The sequence below is a fragment of the Cariama cristata genome, unplaced genomic scaffold (genome assembly GCF_000690535.1).
Source record: "Cariama cristata isolate BGI_N322 unplaced genomic scaffold, ASM69053v1 scaffold11806, whole genome shotgun sequence".
In the NCBI taxonomy this organism is placed as follows: domain Eukaryota; kingdom Metazoa; phylum Chordata; class Aves; order Cariamiformes; family Cariamidae; genus Cariama; species Cariama cristata.
In genome coordinates, this window is record NW_009622746.1 from 12,198 (window position 1) to 39,074 (window position 26,877).

Below are 26,877 nucleotides of genomic sequence, written 5' to 3' on the forward strand. Positions count from 1 at the left end.
CCCTAAATGAATTGGACTCTGACACTTGCCATCAGTCAGTCAGTTCATGTAGTCCTGCCATTTTACCTGATAGTAACCTCCTCCTCAGGAATTGTACTTGCAGTCTTACAAGCGCGTTCATCTCGGGGCTGGTGTAGTTATTTTATTCTCTGAGTTGTGCCTCTTCTTAGGTGACGTGGTATTTTAGGATAATTCGAAAAACCCCAAACAATAATTAATGATGAAGTTTGCAGATCTTAAAGGTATGAGATAGATATTTGAAAGGACTTTTGAAGTCAAAAGGAAGCTATATATGCCAAAAAAGAAACTAATTTCTGCTTAATTGCTTGCCAGAAGGTAACTTAATTCCAAAATGTTAATGGAACATATTGATATTTGGCCTTCAAATGGCAAGCATAATACAAACCTGCTGATTGGAATCAGTAAAATGGTATGGAAAAAAGCCACCCTACTTTTTACAGTTTTAGGAAATCAATGGGTAATAAATCATGCATATGCCTATGCAGTAATAATAACAGAATTTTAGAAAAAATAAAAAATAAAAACTAACTGGATCATAAATGCAAATAAAACCATTGACTCTAGATGAATGGCTCATAGTTACAGTATCTCAGCTCTCCTGGTTTCACCGCATAACCACAGACTCTCCAGTGCATGCGTCTGCATCACATGGTTTTATTTTTAGCAGCGATAAATCTAATATTTCAAGATCATGTGGGACTGGGAGTCAGGCTGGGGGCTGCTCAGTAGCTGCCTCTTCTGCACTCCCTGGCTCTCTGCTGGGAGATGCTGTCCGGGACTCTCCGACTCAGGCTCATTCCCCTCGACAAAGGTGTTAGCTTTAGCGAACGGCGCGTTAAGAGCAAAATCATTCTTCTGAGATGGAGATTTGGTGACACACACACTGTCAGGAGGGTTGGGAGTGCAGTCACAGGCCAGGCGGGTTGGCCGTGCCATGGCTCGTACAAAGCAGTTGGGCAGGTGTCGGCATCACAGATACCACGGGCATAATAGGGTACAGCAATGTTTTTGTTGTTATTTTCTACAGAAACATCCTTTGAAGGAATTAATTACCATATCGTAATGGTAGCAAAGCGGGATATAACTGCAAGGATGTGGTTCGCGCTGACTTGGAGATTTGCTGAAAAGCTTCTGGCTGGTGGGCTGGGCGGATGGACAGCGGAGCAGGAGGAGGCGGTGATGGCCCCCAGCCACGCGTCCGCCTTCCAGCTGAGGCTCTGGGCCAGGGGACAGCAGAGCAAACTGGTGGCTGAGACCTGCGGCCATGGGATCCCTGTGCTCCACCGTCCAGGGATGCTTAGCTGGAGCCTTCTCGACTCAACTTCATCTCCTGCCCCGTGCTGGCTAAGCTTGGTCACCAGTCAGGTTACTGGGGCTCCTTCACTCCTGCGTCTAAACGTTGTGGTACGTGACAGTCCGTGTAATATCCTTGAGTCCTCCACAGAGTACTCTTTGGTACTGCGTAGAGGACTTCTCTTGGTGAAAAGCACTCTTAGTTGGCTCCTGGGTCCTGTTTTTGACTCCATACTTTTGATCTGTCGCCCTAACCCTCCGTCTCCCTTTTTTTGGCGAGAGGGAGACACTCTGATTTCTCTATTATGATATGATCTGCTCAGAGCCACCTCATACTATTAGCCCCCCACCCCGATCACTAACTACTAAATAACGTGAACAGTTTCCAAATGGAACTGTTTGATCATCGCGCTGGTGATGTCACCGCTTTGTTGCTAAAAGTTTCCAAAAAAGTGAATGACTCCCAGACTGTTTTGCTCTTTAGGAAGCTATTGTACCTGGAGATGCTAGCAGACTAACAGTTCAAAGTGTAACGAGCACAACTCTGTAATACACAGCAGAACTTTTGGGAACGACCAATTCCTTGCAGATCTACATGCAGACATGAAGATGATGACAGACTATCCAGGCAGCCATCACCTATACCCCCAGCCTATAGACAGACACAAAAATTGTGATTTAATCATAGCTATATAAAGTCATAGATCATTCCCCTTCACCCTCATGCGTAGAATAGTTCTATATCTTTCTTTTTATTTACATACTTATCATGCTGAAATAATATGTCTTTATTCCATATATGTGCAACACTTCAACACTCAAGTGAGCTTTAAAGTGATACTGTTCTATAAAAAAATTAGAAAATGATGATAATTTATGCTTGTATTTATTACTAAAACACAATTCTTTTTCTTAAATCTCAGTTAACGAATGAGGAAATAATGTTTTGATAACAGAACCACTGAACTGCAATAACCACGTGTAGTCCGTTAACACACACAAAGAAAAAAAGTCAGGCCCTGCAATATACCTTCTAATGCTACGTGAAAATTTGTATGAAGTGTTGCCAAAGGTTGGCTTGATTCCACCTTTTCTTTTAGAAGGCTGTCCAACCATTTCTTTCATTACTGGAACCTTTACTTGGTATTTAACCTAAAATAGAGTTTCCTGAACACCGTCCTATTACTTTAAGTAACATTTAATAATGTCTTACCTTCCTTGGTTTTTCATGTCATTCCAGTACTTGCTGACTCTTTGCATGACTTCACTTTGCCAGTATCCATTTTTTTGTTTTATTATTTGCTTTTAATCTAATATCTCAAAACGTCGGTTGTTTTTCTTGCTTTTTAAGCTCTTTTAAGAATGTTAAAAACCCCTTTACTTTAAAATCTGTAAAGCGTCATAAAGAAAAGACACCAAAATTATGCACAGAATGAAGGCAAGTATTTTCTTCAGCCCGGTCTAAAGTAATGCCATTGCTGCTTGCTAAGGCGAAGTACAGCAGCAGTGTTTTCTGCTTTGGAAATTGAACTTCATAGAACCGTGGCAGTCAGAAAGCCCAGCCTATAGCACTTAGGGGCAACCTCTTGCATTATGGCAGTGTTTATTTAACGATACCTATTAAATCCATGTTGTCTGTTCACAGTTTTAAATACTTCAGCGATGTTTGTTCCACAGTTTCTTGCAGAATCTTGTCTTACTGCCTAATTCCGCTGGTTAATATAAAGGTGTGGGGCTTTTTTTCCCTCATACAAAGGCATGAGAAATGATGCAGATGAATAAACAGTAAAAAAACCCCAAAACCCAAACTAAACCAAACCATTGGAAAATACAGAATTGAGGACAGGGAGGATCAATTTACACTGCTAGTTGTGTACGCAGTCTACAGTCCTTCTCTGGAAATATCTAATATATATAGAGAGAGGACTTGACCATGGAGTGTGCCCGCCTGAAGAGTAGGAAGAAGACTTTGTGGTGGGAGGAAGGCTGCAGTGGCTTGGTGTGGAAGGCTTGGTAGCACGGCCATGGACAGGCACTGAGGTGGGGTAGCACCTGCTTAGGTGGAAGCTTACCGTTTGGAACAGTCGTTTTCAAGTTGGTAACTCGCTAACTCTTTAAGGGTGTTTGACAAGGATGTAGAAATCGTCATGGGAAAGCCATTGTTTAAGTACTGATACCTTTGCTTGGAAATAAAATGGTAGAGAAGTTTCCTTTTTGATTTAGGAGATTTTTCACTTGTGGAAAAATTTGGTAGCCACTTGCCTCTGCTTCTTTGCTGTGCCTGGGTAGATCAGTTCTCATTTTATTGAAAACCTGGAAGGAGAGCCGGTTGCGTTGTGACAGGAAAGAGGGAAATGGTATCTAGGTAGTGTAGAGGCAGTGCAGAGACAGACGTACTTGCCTAAATACAGTTGATTCCTTCACTAGGTTTTTGTCTCGGTCGTATTCCAGATGCTCGTTGACAAGCAAGTGACTTGGGACAGAAAACATCTGCTTATTTTGCCTGATGAAACTTTCTTAAGGATTTTACTGGGGAAAAAAAGAACAGAAATGTGTGTACTTCTTATTGCTTTTCCTCTCTCTTTTTGGAGTGAACTGAAGGATAAACTATCTAAACTATAAAAATGACTTTCCAGTGATGCAGTGCTTATAAGCTAGCTGGCTCAGGCTCTTGGCTACAGATCAGACAACTTTGATCTCTAGCTTGTGGTTCCTATACTGGCTGGGTTGTTAAAGGTTGAATATTGTTGCTCTTTGGTCTCTGAGAAACGACTCTGGTTTAGCTCAGTTCCTTGAAGACTGCTTTCTGCACCACAAGTCATCAATATCTTTGTTAATATTTGCATTAGATGAGGTCAGGTATTGTCCTAGACAGTCAGATGTGAGTTTCCCATCACCCTTATGGCCAACAATCTGGTCGTCTCAGGGTGACCCTTACGTCCTGTTAGGGTGCCCAGGGATGGCATCCCCAACCCGTGGTTCAGCCCTCTCCAGTGCTTCCCCAGCCTGCTTTTTGCTTTGTCTTCAAGGATAAAAACTTCAAGGACTGGTCTTGTTCGTAAACTGTGCAGTTCCAACACCATGAGGGTCTCTTCTGGTTGAATTTCCTTTATGCCACAGCAGTAAAAAGGACTGGCGGTGATTTGTGCTTTCCGGAGTTGTCCGCTTTGCCTGTTGCAATCCTTCTATCCAAGTAACGGATTGATCCCCTTGTTTATAGCTCCCTTCTGTTCTCTGGAAAGTCAAACAAATAAAATTATTGGTCACTTGGCCAACTGCATCGTGGTACAGTTTTTATTTCATGAAGAAGTAAGAAATGAGGATAAAACTGCTTACAGGGGTTTGCTCTCAATACAGGCTGTGTGGAATTGCAGGCCAGACAAATCGAGGGTGGCATTTTCAAAATCTCCTGTTTGGCATTTTTTAGAGTATGGCATTTCTTTATCGTCAGAAGTTTGTGTCCTATCTTTTGCAAATCTGGTGGGCCAGTGTATCTCAAGCCTGAATCAGAGCCTCCATGGGGGTAATATATGTATTAACAAAGTAATTCTTGGTAGGTATCTGCTGTCTTATTTATTGTAATAGGCCAAACTTCATATTTTGCGTGTAAATACTGTGATTTTTAGTTATCTGTGTCCTACCTTGGCAGAGTAACACAGTGGAATTTCATCGTTCTCACAGAAGGATTAGGGATGCATGGTCTCTGTGAGTCGGGCAAAGACAGCCCAGGCAGTCCAATAAAGATTATACAAATGCTTTATTTTCTCAGTTTCTGTGACTAATTTACGGTCACCGATATTCCTCAGATGGCCAGAAATGTTCTACAACTCACACAGAGGTCTTACAGTTGGACTTAATGATCAGGATAACGATAGTTGAGTATTTCTTTGGGAATTTGGGATAGTAAAGTAGTCCCACTTCAGCAGTGAAACGCCCAGCTATACGTTTGTCTCTGGTCCGCCTTATAACTCACCTTAATTAGATGAGTGCACAGCCATTTTCACCTGGGAAACGTTAATAGATTTGAAGAGCTGATCTGTGCTCTTACTGAAGTTTGGATTATTTTTACTTTCTCATTCTTGAAAAAAATATTTAAAGTTGAGGTATTGTAGCTGTCGGAGAAATAATCAGGCTTGGACAACACTTTTGGACACTTCCCGCTGAATTTTAAGATCTTTTCTGTTTACATTGCTGACAAAAATGAAGTTTTTAGTGCAGTTCTTAAAAGGTGAAGTTCATTTCCATGGAGAGGGCTTGCACAAAGCTCGTGCCGCAGTCGAGTCCCATATAAAACTTACTTGGGGGACTGTTAGAGTGATTTCAGCTAAGTAGATGTACAAGCTAAGTTATAGTCTGCCCTGTAATATCATCAAGAGAGTCACTGGCTGGCTTCTGATTAGAAAATCTCTACCACAGTTACTAATGATGATGTTCAGGAACCTGCAATAATGTTACTTAATTACTGTGCTATATGAGTTTGAATATCTGACGGGTGAAAAATTATCTGTTACCTTAGAATATTTGATATGGACAGACTTAGTGTATTTGATACGGGCAGATCCTCAGTATGTGGTCAGGAGACCCCATTATTTTTCTGACACTTCTCAGAATAGACTCCAGAAGGTGAAGGACTTGTGCTGCCTCCTTCCTCGGTGTTAACTAGCACAGTTCTATAAATAACATTTATATTACATTTTTATGAGTTTCCTTTGAAGTTTCCTAGTGGTGCAAGTGTAGTTTTTTTTTTTTTTCCTTGAATAATGTTCTTGTGAATGCATATATACATGTAAATTATAAAATTAGATTTCACTATTATATGAACACTTCACCAGGAATTTTTAACCACCAAACTGGGAAGATCAAGGGTAAGGGAGAGTGCCTCTGCCATAGCTAGTTCACTGACTTTTTCCAACAATTTGTTACCCTGAGAGTATTCCCAAACTGGAGAGCATTTACAAGGTAGAAGGATACTGTAGGAATTCCTAAGTAGCTGCTGTTGAGAAAGCAGAGCAGAGCTACTTCATTTTGAGTGGGAATAATGTTTATTGTTATCCTGTCTCCTCTGTTGTTTTTTGGTTTTGGTTTTTTAAATTTGTTGGTGATCCATCATTTTGGCTATAATACATGGTTCCAAACAGTTATTTTGTCCTTGATTGCGTATTTTTAAAAAGAAGAGGCAGAATAACAGCCATAGACGCTGCTGCAGGGTGTCTGTGTCTCTGCATCCGATATTTTTCTGTATTTTTAGCCAGGAAAAAAAGGCAGAAAGAATTTTAAATCTGTCTTATGTAGGGTGTTTTGCTTGTTTTTTCCTCCCTCTCCTTAGAACTTCTAACAAAGATGTGTGTGGTCTCTGAATTCATATATGACGATGATGCATAGGTGGATGTCAGTGAGTGTTATTCTTGTTTTTAAAGCTTGAGGTTCATTTACACTGAGCTTCTTATACACAGCCCAAAAGTGAATGTAGTAAATGTGGAGGTTGTAAAATGGTTCTGATTTATACCATCTGTAATGTAATTTTGTCAGATCTTAGTGAAAAGAGCATTAGGCTCATGTACTTTAATGTAGACTAAATACCACAGAATTTTAAATCTGGTGCTTTTTTTCTTGTGGGAAAATATTTGACTGTAGATGCTCAAACCCAAGGAACTGCCAGCTCTGCACAGTTATTGCATGTGTCTTATTTTTAACAGAGATGGGCCTTTCCTGGGGGTGCTCGTCAGTCATTTGGTAGAGAAAGGGGGAATCATTTTGCTCTGGGTATTCTAATCTTAAGGCAAAACAGTTCTTCATCTTTAGCTAGGATAGTCGTCTCTTCTTTCTTTATTATAGTGTTTTTATCTGTATGGAAACTGGAACAAAGCAAAATCTTTCTTCTTATAAAGGAAGGCGATGAAAGTACTATTTTATCCTTTGCTCATCCTTATCAACATTCAGTTTTGATTTATTTTTTGTGAACTTGGGTTTGCCTCTGCACATCGGGGGAGTATGGATGGGCAATTAAACAGAAGTATCTTGCAGGAATGGTTAAGGACAGCAGGAGCATTGATAAGAGCCAGTGGTAGTAAGGTACCTGCGATAAAGGAGTTTCCCTCACTGGAAGCGGGCATGGCATAACTCTAAAGTGGAAACCGTTATCTTTTCTGTGAAAGAGCTTTTGGGACTGGAGTATCCTTGTGAAGGGGAAGGGAGTCAAAACCACACCATACTCCTTAGCACTGTCACTCCGTTGTCTGTGAGATGGGAGATGAGCAGACCTCCACCCGCTTCCCTTCCAAGAACATCGCGTGCAGATATCTTGTGCGTATGGGTGATTGACTTCAGACCTTCTTCACTCTTTTCATGCCTTAATTCTTTTCCTTCAGATTATACCCAAATATTTTCTTTAACGGCCCTTGAAGGGATAGTTAAGAAACTTATTCAAATGAGAACTGGTAGCCAGATACCAACATCTTGTCATCCACGTTAGGTTCATACCGCCTGTCATTTCTGTTTCTCGCATGCAACTTCCAGTTCTGACCAGCGACCCGTCAAAGATCCTCACCTGCCCAGATGCATTTATCGGCTATACCTTGGATACAGCTGATTTCTGGTTTTTGTTTGGTTTGGGTTTTTGTTTGTTTTGTTGTTTTGGTTTTTTTTAATGTCCCTGACAACTACAGTTCTTTGAAGCCACGATTAAACGTGGTGATTCCAAAGTGAAAAGAGTAATTCCTTTGGAACTGGCCCTGTGAGCAGGGGAGTTTGTAGGAGCATAATGCTTCTTGTTTGGTACCTGAGAGGGGTATTGGGGATGCTTTCCTCTAAGGGAGGTGGTCAGATGACACGTTTTGTGTTCTAAAATGGTTATGTGGCAAATCCTTGGGATTAGTAGACTTTGAGAGTGTATTTCTTACAATGAAGTGTATGACTTAAGGAACGTAAGGAGGGTTGTAAAGCTTTAGAGCCTTTCTGAGTCCTCATCTTGGCAGTTTACTATCAAGGCTCCTAAATGTATTCAGTGAGATGTTGACAGTCTAGGTATTTTTAAGATGACATCTTACTCACACTAAGTACATTCCCTCCTCAAAGTAGCTATCAAAACAAATTTTTCTTGCAGTTGCCTATTTCCCCAAATCATTGCCTAGAGCTTTTAAAGGTCAGGCTGCCTTCCACTGAGGATTGGATGCCAACCGTATGATACCTTTCAAAAATAGGTATATGTGGTGGGTTGGATGCCAACCCCAAGATACCTTTTAAAAATAGGCATGTGTGGCATTCATCTGCAAAGCAAATAGAGAAAACTTGCTGGGGAGCATCAACACTATTACTTGCAGGAGGTACCAGCCGCTCACACAGAGAGCGAGTGAGCACTGGGTGAATGGGTACCTCCTCTGCGCTTACTCAGAGGGTTATTGCTGGTAAACTACGCTGCTCCTGCCAAGCCTTTTCTCTATGTAGTTGCTTTGGAGTAGGTTTTCACGTGAAGGCCACAGAGAAGTCTGTGGTCAGAAGAAGGTACAAAGTTGGACCTGGACCTTTCAGGTCCATTAAGGTCAGCACCTTACTGCTGGTCCAGCCTTACCTCTGATTTCAGTTAGTGCAGGGTTAGGTCCCCAGCTGACACAGATGTCACACTTGGCTTATTGATAATGTTATACCATGAAATCAGATTTCCAGGTGAAAAATAAAAGGCTATTAAAATTTGGTCCTTGTATAGTTTTTTTGGTATTTTTAAAGCCCTGCGGTTAGTAGCTTTTATAACAACGAGAATGTTGTTATTTGTATTTAGAAGTATTTATAGAAATTGAAGCTCCTTTTCAAAGAGCAGAAAAAGCAAGACGACAGCTGTGGCAGAGGAATACACTTTTTTCAAGGAAGATGTAGGATCCTGGGATAAAGTGGCAGACCTCTAATGTACGAGTGGCAGTGGGAAGCGCTGCCCATGGCAGCAACCGAAGCCCCCAGGTGCTGTGAGCTGTTGCCGTGCCATCAGCGCACATCACCAGCAACCACAGCTTCTCCGGCGGCAGGGGTAAGAGGACATCCATCCGCGAGATAGCTGGAGGCTATTCCAGTCCTTCCAGGAAGAGAGTTCATTTTCTTGTTATGTAGACTAAAGCAATACGAAAGATTTGGATGGTGTCTCCAAGAACTCATTTGCCCTTTATTTACCCACTATGTAACGCGCAGCCCCTTTTTTCGCAAGAAATGTAGACACTGAATATTATAAATCTACCGTTCTTTAGCTGCACCACAATGTTTGTTATTAATAGTAGTAGTTTCTTCTTAATAATGATTCCTTGATGGTTATCATACCTTGGAAGCTGACAGCTCCGTATGCAAATGAAGCGCTTCCACCCGGGTGTAATGTCACTGGAAAGAAAAAGTCAAAGCTCCGCAGGTGTGGGAGATACAGGGAGTGTATCATTACAGAGTGCAATGTAAGACAAGTAGGATAGGAAGACGGGTGTGCCACCCCAGGAGAGGCAGACTAGCTGTCTACCATGTCTGCTGATTTTTTTTGTCTAGTGTTATTAGGTAGGAAAAATGCTCTTTGTCTGCAGGATTGAATTAGTTTGAATGGAGAGAATTATCCTGACATTATTGTTGTGGCAAGAAATGGAGGTCATAAGTGAAGATGAACATGAGAAGAATTGCAGACAATCTGCAGCATGAGAAATCAGGAGAGAGAAACTTCAATAGCCTTTATTTTAAAAATACTAATATTTAAAAATAGTTAAACTTTACGTTTCATTGAACTAAACATCCACAGAACCATTTAGAACCAAGCATTGGTTATAGGTAAAGTATAGTAAGAAGCAACAGGTTGTTGACTGCGACCCTACTGCTTATTCTCGGCGCCTGGTATCACTTTCAAATTGCATTTTAGTTATAAAAATCCACTTTAGTTAACTAATGTCAGGTCAACAAATGTAGAAAGTTGGCACAGTTTCCTCAGGGATCTAATAGGGATGTGTGTTCACGCACACACCCATGTTATGTGTATGTAACATATACACGCATTATACATGTGTATCTATCTCTCTATATATTATGTAGAGAGAGACACAGAACTGTATTAGCAAGCAAAGGTGGTTATTGGTTTCTCTGGTCCCTTTACTTTTATGTTTCATTTCTGTTCCCCACTGTGCACTTCTCTTTTTACTTTGATAGATATACTTACACATCTCTTCATCTTTGTTGCCATTAATAAACCATAATGCGTGCCAGTGCGTTGCACGTGCCGTATGCACTAAATGCACGCATTTCGCCATACTTGTAACTACGAGTGAAGGGCAATCTGTTTATTAGGGGATTGCCTAATAGGATTGCTCGATAGAGCAAATAGGTGATGCTCAGGGATCCTAGGTAGATTCACCGGTCCCCTTTTCCAATGCTTTATTTCAACCCTTATACGTTCCTTTAAAAACTGAAGTATTTTCCTAAAAGCACAGGATTGGAAGGAGCCTTTGGATAGCCAGAGTCCTGTACTCCACTGCTGTAGGCAACAGCCTCATCTCCTTTATTAGGTTTTCTTTTTCTGCCCTAGATCAGTTAGGTCTTTTGCTGTCGCTGCTTGGAGGGTGGATGCAGATCAGCACTTTCAATAGCATTAGAAATGCAGTATTATTTGTTGCGGGGGGTGGGGGGAGGCCAGCAATTCCGTAGAATATTTGGTATTGTATATGCTCGATGGAGTTACCATGTGTGACACCCTGTGCACCCTGCAAAGGTGCCTACTTCACTTGTAGTTTCAGAAATGCTCATGCCGGATAAAGGAGCGTGCCTTTCCAGGTGTAGCACATTGTGCTCTAATCAGGTATTTGCCATCAGGTATTCTCTACTCTCTATTGCCACGATAGTCCCATCTGCAAGCACATCTCCATCGCGTGTGTGAACATGAACGCTGGAGAAGACCTCTACCTTCAGAGTGTATGCCTGCTCCCCAGTCAAATGGATGGAGGATCAGAGAATAAAAAAAGAGACTGACTGTGACACACTACAGTGTATCAGTAATGAAATCTATCTAAATTGGGTAAGGAACTCTAGGAGCTAACTGCTCTGTTTATTTTTTATAGATGTTTGTCCCTTGCCTCTATAGCAATTATGTACTGTATATTTTAGGAACTACAGCGGTAAGATTTCAGTAATGACTTGTATGGTATTCTAGATTAAGGACTCCTGCTCTTGGAAGATTGATTGGTATCATATTCTTGGTCATCTCCTTCAAAAACTGTAATGAAATTAGGAATAACAAAAGCTCTCAGAATGCTTTGGATTTTAGAGGACTTGTATCATGTTAGAAAATGTGGAAAAATTAATAAAAGTGCTAATAGCACATGATAAATTTAAATCACCAAACCTGGCTTCTGTTGGGAAGAGGTCACATTTGCTATCAGTCACATATGGGCTACTCTGAAAATTGCAGTAACTCAAAATTTCTTGTCTAAGATTTTAATAAATAATAACATTGCTAGCTGCACGATGGTCTTTCGGTGGAGGTGCCTTCCTAAGAAACATCTTCCGGGCCAGAGAATGGTTGGACTTTGCTTTGTTGTTTGCAGTAGTGGACTAAAAAGCATTAGAGTGAATGAAAATGGAAATTTTAAAGCATAATTAAGAGATGTTAAAAAAGAAAAAAAAATTGTCTGTTGTTTTTCCAATTAGAATAATACAAATGCTTCCTTTGCCACCAGACAAAGCCTTTTGCAAATGGAGCATGTGTGAGGATGAACAGTACAGGGAAGTAACTCAGGCTCATAAACTATAATTTATCTTTGCACAACTTTTTTAGTTGAGAAATGTTATCAGTTATTTCATTCTTGATTAGTCTGTAGTACTGGAAATGAATGCACAGGTTTGTCTCCCAAGTGTAAGTTAACAATATTTTCCCTCTGAATTTTATGCATAAGTAAGTTTTTTTAATAATTAGGATAACAAATCCTTGCATATCCTTAATTTGTGATGAAAATAATTTTTGAAGGTTTTATTTTTTGCTGATTCTGCTGTGTTTGCAGCACTATAGTATGCAGTCAGTTCTTGGGGAGAGTTCCTAGCACCTTTAGGATTAATTAAGTTTAATTTCTGAAAGTGAAGTTGATGATTAAAACAGAACTAGTGAAGATACTGAAGGCTGCACTTTTGAAACAAATTTTTCACCGCCATGCGTTGTATAAAAAGGAGCTCAAAGAACACATAAGACCCTGATTCAAAAGCTCATTGAACTCTCTGGAAAGCGTCCTGTTTGGGGGCAACATATTGGCCTCTGCGCTGTACTTAATGTATTAGGCCAGCAGTTCCCTGAAGTTTTATTTGTGGGAGATTATTTCCTGTACGAGAGAGCAGTTTAGAAGCTGATTTAACAGTTTAGAAGTCTGTGATAGAAATTTTGTCTAGAGTAGGACAAACACAGTTTGTGATTTTTATACTATTTTAAAAAAACCCCACAAACAAAGAGCAACCAAAGCAAAATAATTAGGCGGTAGACAAAAGCTGTGGGGACCGCAGATGGTCCACAGGCACCTTTCCTTGGCACACCGATGTTTTTGCTCTTTCAAGGCAACATAAAACTGTTTAGTCCTTCAGTACCTGTGTGAAGATGCTACGTTGGAAGCAGAGCACCATAAAGGCAGAGCTAAAAGTGGGTCCCCTGCGAGTTGAAGCTGTTAGTGAAAGTAATGATACCTTTGTGTTTATGGGTTAGCAATAAAATTCCTCTTTGCGGAGGGGTAATTCAAGCTTATGCGTTATTTAAGCGTGCTATCAATGGGCCGCGGTTTCATATGCTTTACGTTTTAGCCAATATAAAAGCCAAAAGGCATCTTAATACTTAGGGCAGTCCTTCTTCCTTTCTTTATCTCTGCTTCAATATGTTAAGTGTCTGAAATGAAATTGGAAATGCTCGGAGCAGCTGCGAACTCAGCACCTGTAGTCACATGTCAAATGTAAACGATGGACGCATCTTTAAAATGACCTCATAAAATGATAACATTTCCTCCGTGTTTAAAGAAGCTGAGTTTTCAAATTACAAATTTGCTTCCTTATGAGGATGTTATGAGAAGGCATATAAAAACATTGCCTCACTTTAATTTGTGGTTATAAAGCTGTCAGTTTATTTTGGAAGTTACTAGTTTGTATCTAATTGGGGTGGAGGGAGGGAGGCTCTAGTTTCCATTGAAATGTACCCTTGGACGTTTTATCAAATCCAAAGAAAGGACAGGTTGTACAGAATTTCAATCAAAAGTTATCTTCAAGTTTTAACAAGATTCCTGTTTAAAACAGAAAAGAGACAAACCACATCAAGCTAACTGGTGTCACTTTGCCCATAATTCGTATTATTAAATCAACTGGTACGTCTAACCTGTAAAATCATATGCTCATCTCAAATCTTTGGCAGACAAAATAGGGCAATTTTAAGACGGATAGTAGCACCTTTGATGGTGCTAAAAAACATGTTATTTGAACAATTAGTTTTATCGTTTGTTCCTAAGTTTTCTCTAGCAATTTATTCTGTACGATCTATGTAATGTCCCACGTGAGCAGTGTCTGAGCATTAAAGGTCCAGTTTTTAGTGGTGATAAGTACCTTCCACTCATTAACAGTCATTGCTAGCCTTAGTGGCTCCCAGCCTTTAAAGCTGAAGGTTTTTCGGTGTTATCCATGGGCTTTCTCTGCTTCTTTTGTAATACTGTTAGGCATTACTGGCAAGTACAGTTACATCGTTGTTGCATTTTGCCTCAAGGTGGATGAAATGATGGCTCTGTGCATGGGAATTACACCAAAAAGAACACAAAATTTTGACAAATCCATCCTATTCTTGTTTAGATGGAAGGGACAAAGTGAAACCTCTACCCAAGTATAGCTGCTTGTGTTACTATGATGGGATATTCTGTTTACTTCTTTTCCAATAAAAAAATCTTAAAAAAAAAGCAGCGTGTGATGTAATCCATCTAATGGCATAATTTACCCAACTGGAGACAGGACTGGCGACTTGGAGTGCAGCTGCAAGGTTCTAATCAAGTAGAAGCCAGTGGTTTTCTGCAAAATCTCAAATGGGATTCTTCTTAGCTGCTTAACAGCAGAGAGGTGGTTTGTCATACTCGCTTCTCCCCATAATCTTTATGTATGCATGAAGAAACACTTTTCTTGCCGTCTTTTAATTGTTCAGTTGTTGTTGATGCTTCAGGCTGGTGAGCTCCACTTCTGAAGTTCTGACACTCTGTGGATAAGTGTAGCACTCACCAAATAAGTGTAAGATCATCCTTCTTCAGCTGTCAGGTTTAGGTTTCAGGTATGCGTATTTATATCTTAATTCTGAAAATGCTGATTTCATTGTGAAGCGTGAAGGGTCTGTCTACTCAGAGCTCATCTTAGGACTGGAGTCTTCAGGAGGATCAGTCCATCTCTGTAAACAGCAAAATATATCTCAGCAAAATCTTCGCTTTCTGTCTCTTTTAGATGATTAATTATCTCTTTAGATTTATGAAAAAAACATCGTTAGAGCTGGGTGCCCATTAAGTAGTTAAAATAACGCTCTACTGATTGACTATTTAATATGTGTTTTCTTTGTTTGTGTATGTTGTGTCTCAGCAAAATAACTGGGGGGAATCCCCTTGTGTATGAATGTAAGCATCCTATTTATATTTGCGTGTTTTTGAAATAAAACCTATTTGGAAAAAAAAAGTTTTTAAGAAAAAGTCGCTAACAGAAGCTGAATGGTTTTACTGCTAATTTCTGCTTCACACAGTAGGATGACATGCTTTTTTCAGTTTTATACTGAGGTCTGAAGAGATACTGTATTTGTTAGATTGGTATTAATTAGAAATGAGAGTGCAATATGGTAGGTATAGACTTGATTATATTCTCCAGAAAAGCCCAGATAGCTCTAATGCAGAAAGAAGAACCTAAAACTGCTTTGTGTTCCTTCTGCACTCAGTAGCAAAGCCACTTTTCTATGAAATTTCTATTTTTTAATAATTTGGGATTCTGATTTTTTTTTTTTTTTTCATGTCACTGTTGATCTGAGTATTTGAATTCAATCTGATACCGGTGTATGCAACCTCATTTGAAGTTAGCAAGAGGTGATGACTTGACATAGAGGCTGATGGTTTGTGAGGTTACGGAGAGGGCAATCGTTGGAAGCAGCGTTGGATGGTCTGGACAGGGCCTCCTGGTTGCTGCCTCTGTAATGAAGCCCTGCGTTCCAGCGTAGAGTATGATTTTATTGAAAGCATGCGATGCCTTCCAAAAAGGCCTGACGGTGAGAGATTGTGCGTTTCCTGCCAGCCATGACAAAACGATTCCAGCTGTTCTTGAGAGGCGCCTAACGCTGCGCTGAAAATTGCTGTTTTGTACATCTTCAGGATTTAAATGCAGCGATGTTTGTTTTGCAGTCTTGCTTAACTGGTTCTTGTTAAATAGTTGTTAGCACAACACGTGGGTTTGCTAATGTCATTTTTGTTTGTCGTCTTTTAAGGTTGTGCTGGTGAGATGGAACGAACCATTCCAGAAATTAGCAACCTGCGATGCAGATGGAGGAATATTTGTTTGGATACAATACGAAGGCAGATGGTCTGTGGAGCTTGTGAATGATCGTGGGGCACAGGTTGGTATGCATCTTCTCTCTGCGGTCGAGAGTGATCAAGTCCTGAGAGGCAAAATGAAGAGGAAAACAAATGGTGCTTTATACCTTTCGAAAAACACAGGAGAAAATTAAACATTTCTTTACTGAAAGGGATATGCAAGAATTATCATAAAGACACGTGGCAAGGACAGTTGCTTTATCTAATAGCCATGACATCAGACCTGCAATTGGGCTAATAGTTGCCCTGTCTAGTTCTGTGTAGTGCTACCTCTTATTAAAACAAAAAATTCCTACACGGCCCATATATCTATTTTCTTGTCTTTGGTATGTTAAGGTAAGCGACTTTACATGGAGCCATGATGGGACTCAAGCACTTATCTCCTATAGAGATGGATTCGTGCTGGTCGGTTCAGTCAGCGGACAAAGACACTGGTCTTCAGAAATAAACTTGGAGAGTCAGATCACCTGTGGCATATGGACTCCAGATGACCAACAGGTAACGGGGCTTTTAGAGGTATTGTCTTGCATTCATATGCTATAGAATACTCCTCTTAAAAAGTTGTGAAAGTAAAATGGTCACAAAAACGGTTTCTCTCAAAACTGCTGGTCCCACAGATAATGAAAATTTAATTCATCCTGTCATTCTCGTTAGGCAAATATGATAATGTACCAAGTTACCGATCATCACTTTTCACCCTGATTTACATGCAGTCTTATTCAAAGTCAATTGTTTGAGCCTGGAATCTGTAATTGTACCCCTAATTTGTTGATGCGGCTATCTTGAAAATACATTTGAGCAGGGATACAGCCTGACCTAGTAAACATCTGACTGGTCGTTTCTGTATACAGCTGTCCAGTCTGCACTTGCAGCAAAAGCAGTTCCAGTGACAGAGATGGTTATGTTTGCCTTCACACAAGCAAATGGATCCAATTGATGGAGTGTCAGAGAGACCTCTCAGCAAACCACATAATTTGAAAGAAGGCCATTTTTCCAACCATTGAGTCCAAAACTTGCTAAGCTTTGAAAAAGCCGGTTAAAAGATTCTTCTTTAATGTTTTTCTAAAGAAGTATATGATACTGGTCACATCACCATTTATAGCGGGGCTTGAGCTAACCCATTGGTTTCATGTGCAGAATTTACAGTGGCCCTTTGCCATTTACTGTTGGGCTTACTGAAACGGTCTTTCCTTCTACGTGCTTGCCATTGTTAAGGTTAACGTGTGCATAATACAGTACTGAAAGAAAGGATGGGGGTAGAATAGTGCAAAGAGAAACAGTGTTATGATCACAACTGGATTATTTTCCTTCCTTCATTTTACACCGCCACGAAAAGGTGCTGGTTCAAGACTCGAGGTACCACTGACTTCAATTTAGAACACTCTAGCTCCACCCAAGATAGAGTTATTTTGGGAATTGCTCGTGGAATATAATAGCACTAATAATATGCATTTCTGCGGCAGCATCTAATAATTTTAGACTGCTATGCAAAGAATAATGAATTAATTATTTCAACACTGCTCTTTAAAGCTAGGGAGTCTAACTGCCTCTTTTTGAATCTGGGGAAATGTAAATCTTGACAATAAATAATTTACTCGAGATCAAGAGGAAAAGAGAAGCAGCAGAAGTAGGAGGAGAAACTAAGATCTAATAGCTCTCGGTCCTATGTTTTAAACATGAGGCTACCCCATTTGTGTGATACTGCTGTATTTGAAAATACCTTCACGTGGGTGTCTGATTTGGGGTGACTGACTGCCTTTAATTCAATTTAGCCAATATCTTTGTACTTTCTAATCTAGACGCTCCGTAAGTGGTTATTCCAGGAAACAAACACTGGTTCAGTGACCAGATAAGTGTATTTGAACATAAAGGCCAACTCCAGCTGTGCAAAAATCACTTGTTTGAGTTACAGACTCTGCTCCTGACAAACTCATGGAAATAGAGACCAAATCCAACCATGGGCTTGACGTTGCTCTGTGCACTTCTAACTCTGGGGTTTGCATGTTAAGTGATGATGGATCTTTGTACTGTTCTGCGGAGTTGGTGGAAAGAAGTGATCTTCTGAAATGTGTTTAGATGTATTTGCCTCTGGAGGCACAAGGAAATATGATTCACTGGGGTACTAAGCTGTGTTCAAACTAAAAATAGCAAACTGGCGGGGGGAAGGACATTGCATATATTACACACAAATAAGCGGATACAGAAATGGACACCCTTACTAGCTTATCTGCTTATCTAATTTCTCTCCTCATTTGTATCTGTGCAAATGAGAACAGAATATTATTCTGGTCTAGAGTAGCTTCAGCACCTTCCCTATTGCCTAATGTAATCTAATTGTCAGTGCAGTGAGTGAAAGATGAATGTCAACGTTTAAATTTGTATTTTCATACTATTCTTTGTCACCCCTCTGGCATCATGAAGATTGCTAGTGAAAATATTCCTGGAAAACGTTACACTTCATGGTCCCATGATGTTTAACACAATTAACTTGGAAAGTTAAATTTCCAAGGGCAATGTATTGCTCGGTATCGGTTTTCTATTGTCCTAATAAAAATTTGCTCAATATGGTCTGTCTGTTCACCTCAGTCTTCAGTTCTCTAAACTTCCACCCTCAGCCCTTGACTACATGCATCCTCCTCTTTTCTTCCAAGTCTCATTTTCCATCTTTTCTCCTATCTGTCTATTCAACACCAGTAGCCTGTCACCTCTGCTGCTCCTCACCATGGCTCTGTGGCAGCTCTGCAAGAGGAGGGTGATTTCCTCCCCCAACCCCTTTTCTGTTGGAGGCCAGAAATGGTTGGAGCTACAGTATTGCCAGCTGTCACCTTTGACAGAGCGTGCGTGACCTCTGGGTTTGTGTCCTTGCTGTGCATCGACACAGCCGTGTACGTAAAGCTCCTGAGGCAGTGGCTGATGCCACCTGTGGTTGAAACTCCATGGTTCACGCTTTCCAAAGTCTTTTGAGAGTCTAGAGATGGGATGAGAGCTAGAGAGATGGCCAGGGTGGAGTACAGTCCTGTTGAAACTGAGCCTGTAGTTGTATCTTTTAACTGATTTGGTACGTACGTTGCCCTGATAAAAGTTACTGGCTGATTTTATTAATACTAGATTCTGCATTTTCTTTTAGAAGGAGAGTGGTATCATTCTTCTTGTGGCTCGGTTGTTTTTCAGGATTTCTTGAGCTCTCCTTGTCTGTCAGGAACAAACTTTCTGTGGGTCATAGGACAGTTGATATGATCTGGTTGACTGCAATGCTTGCTTTCTCAGTATCATATGTCATCAGATGATCTTCTTGTGAAGGTCATCGGCAGATTTTTTTACTGTGGTTCACACCCGGGTCTTGAGTCTGGACTTTGAGCTATGGGCTTCTTCAGCTAATTCAATACATAGGCCTTTTGATTGTGATTCTGCATGTTTCTTGTAGAGGACTAGAAGTTGATTTGCTCACTTCGTTGTGTGTCTGTAGTCTTGCTCATTCAGACGTTTCCTGCTCCTGTAGACTATGACCAGGGCCTGCATCTGGCCAAGGCAGAGTGCCCCTTTATACCAACGGCCTCTTGAGGATAATAAGCAAATACGCACAACAGGAGGACTTGACAGGACTGAGTCCTCTGTATCTCAAGCAGAGTGTCACACCTGGGTGAAACTGGGACGGATGGAGTGTGACCTTCCTTTCACTGTTCTGAAATGGTTTTTTCAGGCCTACAAGAGGCTATGGTAGAGCCTTCTTCCTCGGGGTCGTCTCACTGTTTTGAAATGGTTTTTTCAGGCCTACAAGAGACTATGGTAGAGCCTTCTTCCTCGGGGTCGTGTGGAGTATTTTTCTGGTGAGAAGGCTCACCTAGGATCAGGTAGGGATGAAAAGTGTATTAGAAATGAAAAGTAAATTTGAAATATCAGAGAATGCTTGAGATAGTTCTGTGGTGTCCTACCACGCTTGTTTGCAAAGAGGGAGTGAACGTACCAAGGAGATTGAATGACTTCCCAAGTGAGAAAAACTTTGAGTTTTGTCTAGCCAAAGGGTTTATTTGTAATTATAGAAGCAATATCAATAAGTAAGTGAGGATTTTTCCTAAGCCCACAAATCATATAAAATGTCTTCCCTGTGCTTCATCTCCCCTCCTGTTGTGCTTGCTCAGCTCCTACTGACATTTTTCTATCAACTTCTGCTGCCCTTGGGCCATCCTCTCGCTCTCCTTCTCCCAGATTTTACCTATTAAAGAGGCTTATCTCTGTTCACCATGGGGAAAGGCACCGTGCCAGAGAACTGAGTGAGAACTGTAGAGACATCTGAATTATCCTCTTGTTTATAGCAACATAGTGTAACTCCCTGGACTTCTCTGGGGTTGTTTGTGTTGCTGTTTGTGTGTTTGAGAAGGGAATCGGGAGGAAATCACTCTCCAATAGAGGGAAGCATTGATGAAAATGAATGAATATATTTTAATTCCTGACTATCCCAAGAGATGCTATTAATCTATATTTGTTCCCTGCATTCAGCTAGTATAAATTATTAGACTTTTCTGACAGCTGTAAGAGCCCATTTCTATTTTTCCCCCCTTCTTTTTCCTGTTGTAAGCTTTTATTTGTGGAAATTCAGGATTCTCTTTGGCCAGGACATGACAGACTGCAGGTACGTGTGAACTTTGCCAGTGCACTTCCTCTATTTGCTTTGAAAACAGGTATACAAGTAGTTAGCTGATGTGATTTGCATCCTGTTGAGTACAACATTAGCTATTGTATGTGGTCCCGTCGCAATACAACATGCATTAGTACTAAGAATGTGTAAATACAGGCCCCAAGTTTCAGCCTCTTCTGTATCCAATACAAAATTCTGCTCTCGGTGGAAGAGAAAAGCAGCACCGCGTTAGGAACAGATAGCACGTGCACTGTGAGGTCTTACTAGACACTGGAAGAAAATGATGAGACCAGTAGCAGATGAAACTGCTTTGTCTCAAAATGCACAGTGCGGGAGGTCTGTATGGTTTGGGGTTTTTAAAAAATCTTTTGTAGTTTGCGGTAGCTGCACAGGAAGGCAGTTTCTATGCTGTAAGTCACTCCTGCTCCCAGCGCTCACCATCCCTGCTCTCCATCCCTATTCTCATGGCAACCACAGACGCTTCAGCATCTTTTTCCCCGACAGGCACAAGGCAGGGGCAAACTTCAGCTCCTTCACCCTGCCTGCAGCACCCTGTGCCTGCAGCACCCTGCCTGCAGTGCTTCAGGATAGAGCCCAGGACCCAGAAAGGAGCTTCACGTGAAGGAGGGGATGCCTGCTACTTTCTGGATGCAGCGGTGTAGTCGGGTGGGATCTAAGTGCTAGTACAGCGCTCAGTGCCTTACGTGTTTCTGGTAGGCTCAGCGCCGTGTTGTGCCGAGTGCCTGCCGCAAGGTAGGAGCTACGGCACAATTCTCACCGGGAGGTAGGAGCTAATTAACAAGAAGCTCTGTCAAATGGTTACTGATGGCACCAGGCATTTCATGTGCTTGCCACTCAGGCTCCTTGGTTTTGATGGGGCTTTAGGACCTGGCAGGAATTTCAATTAATAAATCTATTAGAGTACAATCTGCTTTTGGATTCCCCCTGCCCTCTGTTTTCATCTGTGGACTATGATTTGCGGTTGTTAGCACCTTTTCGGGGAAATAATTGTTCTGAACAACTCCTAAGCTGAAAGTAGGGGTAGTAGCCTTACCGAGCTTCCAAAGCACGACTTAAAAATAAGGAATATATAAGTGAAAACATTGCATCACTTTGACCGTGATGTCATCTTCTCACCTACGTCGTCTTTTGCCTGCTGCTGTGGAACGAGGAGTTTGTGCTTCCTTTCACCCAACCGTTTTGGTTTTAATCAGGTGCTGTAGCACACGTCTGATTCAGGCAGTCCTTGCTATTCTGGTTGTCACACTGATCAAGTTTAATTATGCTCAGACATCTAGCTGGGTGGAAAAAAAATCTTGAAATAGCCTTCTAATGAGTTGACGGAATGATGAAAGGGAGCTACAAACAGGCAACTGGGGCAGTATAGGGAAGGCAAATATTTACCTTAATTATTATGAATGAAGGGAAGGAAGGACAAAATGAAAAAAATTACAGCCGGTAAAATTGGAAAGTGTAAGCAATGATTTTGGTCTTTATTCGAATACTTCTTGTCCTTATTAAGGATCTTTACAGGTTCACGTAAAGGAGCCTTTAAAATGCCAGGGAGTATCTATATTTTTGTGTCTTAACATATAAAAATGAATCTTTTCCCCCATCAATTCTGGGTGCAGAGACTATCAAATGACCTTACGTTCTATGTTTAAAATGACTAGGGCCACTCAGGACTGCACAGTAAGTTACAGTCTTTGAGGAAGAACTGAAAGACTTATTTTCATTGATGGATGAATTACTCAGATTCCTGGGAAAAATGGCTAGAGGCTTTTTATAGTGTTGAAGAAGTGTCATTAATTAACTTGGCAGTTTATTCAAGCCACAAGGACTGCAGACAATGGTTAAATTGCATATAAGGATTTTAACATCGCATGCTGCATAATTGTGCAGTGCCATTAAAATGCAAAAAGAGGACAGGGGAAGGAGACTTCAGTTGTCTTTCAAGATAAATCCACTTGTTATATAAAACAAACAGATAAACAAAACCCACCACAGCTTAACTGTCTTTAATATTTGGGACTATTTTTAGAAGCATTTCAAACCTTTGTGGCAGTCTTGCTATTAAAATTAAATTATTTCTGCTTGCTTGCGCTAGGAGTTCTGTGAATGTTTACTCTCCTATTGCATCCTTTTATAGACAAAATATGTGGGTTTTTTATATATACTTAAAATGTTTAAGTGTTTTTGTGGAGATTTTGTATTCTTGTTTTATATATTTATACGTGCTGGAAGCTGGTAGCACTTTGGTTTTGTTCTTTGCTTGCTGACTTGATTTTTATGATGCCACGTAATAGTGACAGACAGATTTTGTGTGAAAAAGTAATGTGAATTTTAAGTGCTAGTTAGCCTTTCTTTCTCCTATCTCTTTTTATTATGTTGTTTTAAAGCTGCACTATGCAGCTCTTTCTGAAATAATAGATTTCTCTTCCCTGCCCCCCCGCCCCTGGTGTCTATACATCTATACATGGTTTTATTTGCATTGTCTTTCCTTTGCCTTTCTGTCTCTAGCAGGTTTTCATGCATCATTCTGCAGAGAATACGACTTCCAAAAAGAAGGAGGGAGAAGAGTTAAATAGCTTGGTGCGCTGTGCCTTTTTTTAGTTGCGATCTCCTTTTCTTACTAGCAATGAGGAGCTACACTGCAGATTTCAGCACTCAGATGAGGACTTTACAGGCTTCGCCTTGAGTTTTGGGGAGGGTAGACAACAAAGATGTTCTCCTTAGAGCCTCTGGGGTTCATCTGCGACTTCAGGAGCCATGGCATCTCTCTGTGGGTTTATTCCAGATGAGGTTTTTCCTGCCAGAAACCCTAGCCGATACCGCACAGTTATTGAGCGGGTAATTGAAGGAGCCGAGCAACAAGGTGATGCTTCAATGTGCTTTCTTCTTCCCACTCACTTCATCTGTGCCTTGCCTAATCTTTCCCTTGATGCTCTTCATCCAGCCTGTAGTGACAAAACACGGAGAGAGCTGACGAGATGGTGCCATTTGTTCTAGTCATGAGGGCTGTAACGTGGGGGATGTTTATGGGCTGACGGCATCGTGGCTCATGTTTTCTCAGTAGCTCCTGCAATGTTTCATGTCAACAGTGTTTCAGATGAGTCTTGCAAAGAAACTGTTCCCTTAATGACTCTGTCCGAAAGGAGTAATACAACTGTTTTAACGTTTTGCTCATCCTTGCAGACAGGGTATTTGATGTTTGTTACTGTGAAAAGCGAATGGCTGAATGGATTTCTGCATCCCCGTGGATGCGCAGTGTGCTGGGACGTACAGCTCACCCTCAACAGTGTACCGTCTAACTTTTTACCTTGATCTGACCCGACACTCAGATAAGTCACAATATTCTTATTTTAGTTGACCAGAATCTGGGGTTTGTTAAGCTCTGTGCACTCTACCACATCTTCCCCTCCCTCAGGAAAGGAACGATGTCAGTGGCAGTGACAAAGCAGAGACGGAGGGAGAGCTGAAGACTCGTCGTACTGTTCAGTTAATGAGTCCACTTAGCATTTTTATACCCAGTGCCGTTTTACATTTTTGCAGCATCAGTGTTTGAGTCAGCAAAGTAAAAACGAGCGCAAATAGAAACGCAACCAGTCTCGGTGTGGGAAGTGTCGGGAAGAAAGAAGTCGTTTGCCCCTCCTCTCACCTTGCTGGCGTTTGTACAGAAAGATTTGCTCATATAGCCTGAAGTCGTTAGTACTTTGGGAGTACTTACTTGAAACTGCTGAAAAGCTCTGTGTTACGCTTCAGCTGTGGGACAAATAGTAAGAGCAAGGATTTGCAGCGCACTCGTGCAAGGTAGCGGCACCTACGTAGGGTACTTTTTAGGTAGTGCAAGATAAAAGTGGAACCTCCCGCAGGAAGGTAGGAAGGTTGCTCATGTGTAAGGTAGGAAAATTGCTTTAATTTGTTTGTTCAGATTTTGAATTGGTCAGGAGAGGGCATGTGAGTGGAAGTGTAATTCTTACCGAGGAAAAACTCACCAAACTATGGAAATTTTACAGCATTTTTCAGAAACAGTCTGTGTTATTCCCTTGCCAGAGCCACTTGGCTGAGAATGCTTCGGCCCCAGGACACCTTGGGTTCATCCAGAGCTTTGTGGTTTTTTCAGTTCAAAAGAAATGTAGCTGCCAGAGTGGTTAATTTAAACTTTATTATCACTGGAACTTGATCCGTCGATTTTTTTGGAAGTTAGTAATGAGACCAGGAGCCAAATGGGGTCTTGAACTTGGGTCAGCTGTGTTCAAGTCTGTGAATAGTCTGAAACCTTGGTTCAGGGAAGGAGGATTGGAATGATTGAGTCTGGAGGAGGAGATCTGTGGATTTCTGCGCTAAGTCTTGTCTGGGAAAGCAAGGTCAAGTTTCATAGTAAATTGGAGATGAAAGGTGGTATCTTTGGAAAGTGGTATCACGTAGTCTTTGCATAGATTTGACAAAAAGAGATAGCATGCCAGTGGAAAGTGAGAGCAGTATCTCTTTATTTTCCATCCCTGTTTCATCCTGAGTGGATTTGACTTGAACTCTCTGCTCTTTGTCCAGGAGTCCATTTCTTGTCGGTGTTCAGATGTTTAGGAATTATTGGCGACTGCATCAGCTGAAAAGGGATTAATCCTTCCCTGCTTTCCTTGCTTTTAGGAAGACAGTCATTCTTCTTCAGTGCCTCATTTTGGTAACAGTTTATTACTCGGCCTGTCTCCTCGTTGACTCAGTTATATTTGACCCCACCCATTCTACGTATTTCCTGACGGTGCTGAGTTACCGCTCTCAGCCAGCACCCAAGACCTAGAAGGAGATGCAGAAGTTGAGGGTCTGGCTGCCATTAGCATATAGCTTAACCCAGGGGCTTCTTGATTTTGTATTATGAAATTCAAAACAGCAAGGACATTGCTTCTAAACTGCTTTGTATTGCATTTTCGCTGGTTGAGAGCGCAGTCCTTGTTGCTAAGTAATACCATTTTCAATTAGGGAAAAAAGCAAACCACAAAACCCCAGCAGAAACTCTCAGACTTCTGAAACTTTGAAGGAAATTTTAGCTTTCAGCAGCCAACATATCTTTCAGGAAATAAGTAAAACCTAGCTTAGGAAAAACGTAGGAGACTGCCAAGTGTATCAGTTGACCTCTTTGCCTGATTGAGTGGTTATTGGTAAAACTAATTGCATTTTCCCACTTAACAGTACCGAATAGTTGTGTTTGTTTTTATATATAATTGGATGTATGTGAAGAACATGTGTTTTCATAAACATGTGTGCACTTTCCTGGCAGAGTTTAGTGAGAAAACAGAGAACGGCACTGCTTGAAGAGCGTTCCAGAGTACTTCTGCTGTGGGAGCTCAGTGGTCCAGGCTCGGAGTCCTGTCCGTTTTAAAAGCTACAGAAGGTGTTCTGTGGAAGGCGTTCGGCTTCTGGCTTTTTGCTCCTTTTGCATACTACTTCAAATGTCATTTGAAATCTGACAAAAGTTTAAAAAAACCCACAACTCTTTTCCACATCTAAAGTAAACTGAGGCATATTGTTAATTCAGTAAAGATGATATAGAAGGGCAACTCCTTTCACTTAAAAATCTAATTGTTATAGGATGCTTTCTTGAAAAATGTCTCAAGAGTCAAGAACGAATGTAGAAATGTGTGTGCCTGGAAACACACAATTCGGAACTAGTCCGGGTATAATTAATAATCGGTATTTCTGTGATTAGCCAGAGTGCTTTCAAATAACATTATCTTCACCTGGGCAATTACCTTCACCTCACATGTCCAGAGTAGTTGTGTAGCTTGAGAACCTAGGTTGAGACTACTTACAGATTTTTGACTCCTGAAACGGTGTGCAAGGCTGTCTTTCAGTTGCAGTCATTCGGCTCTGTTACACTATTTTAGAGAGAAACAAAGCCAGTGTGACTTGAATCCCCAGGTTTTAGTATTTCAATATTTATTAAATGGATTTGTCACTAAGATCTCCGGTGTATTTGCTTTGTCTTGCCATTTGAGGGCTTTGTAATAGTTATCTAGACCCTGTGGACTTTGTAAGAGAGAGAAGGAACAAGCCTGAAAGTAGGTAACTAAACCAGCGCTGCTTTTGAAAACGTTAATGGTCTCAAATGGGAATTTCACTGCTGTGTGTATATGCAGTTAGCTGGCTGATCTCGTGGTGTATCATCCATGTGTGGGGCTGGTAACTCCTCATGTCCAAAGGAAGCAAAACCTCTTCACAATTTTTTCAGATATAAAGGCAGTTGAAGAAAACCTAGTGCTTTCCCTCCAAGCTGGCGTGTGGATTGTGGTGATATCTCTTCTTGTGTCAGTTCAAGAACTCATTTTGCAGTGGCTGAATTTTTAATGGCAATAAAAAGAATTT

The 26,877-nt window shown here is 41.0% G+C and overlaps 1 protein-coding gene across 1 annotated transcript in view; it reads left to right on the forward strand.

Annotated features, from left to right (window-relative positions):
- Window positions 1–1,083: 1,083 nt before the first annotated feature.
- LOC104163447 (tubby-related protein 4-like) overlaps window positions 1,084–26,877 on the forward strand; it is a gene marked incomplete at its 3' end in the record, with an annotated part of 53,967 nt that continues 28,173 nt past the window's right edge. The window contains exons 1-3 of the mRNA XM_009702459.1: window positions 1,084–1,425; window positions 15,776–15,904; window positions 16,218–16,379. Of these exons, the coding sequence (XP_009700761.1) occupies window positions 1,084–1,425; window positions 15,776–15,904; window positions 16,218–16,379 (633 nt within the window). The remainder of the gene's footprint in view (window positions 1,426–15,775; window positions 15,905–16,217; window positions 16,380–26,877) is intronic.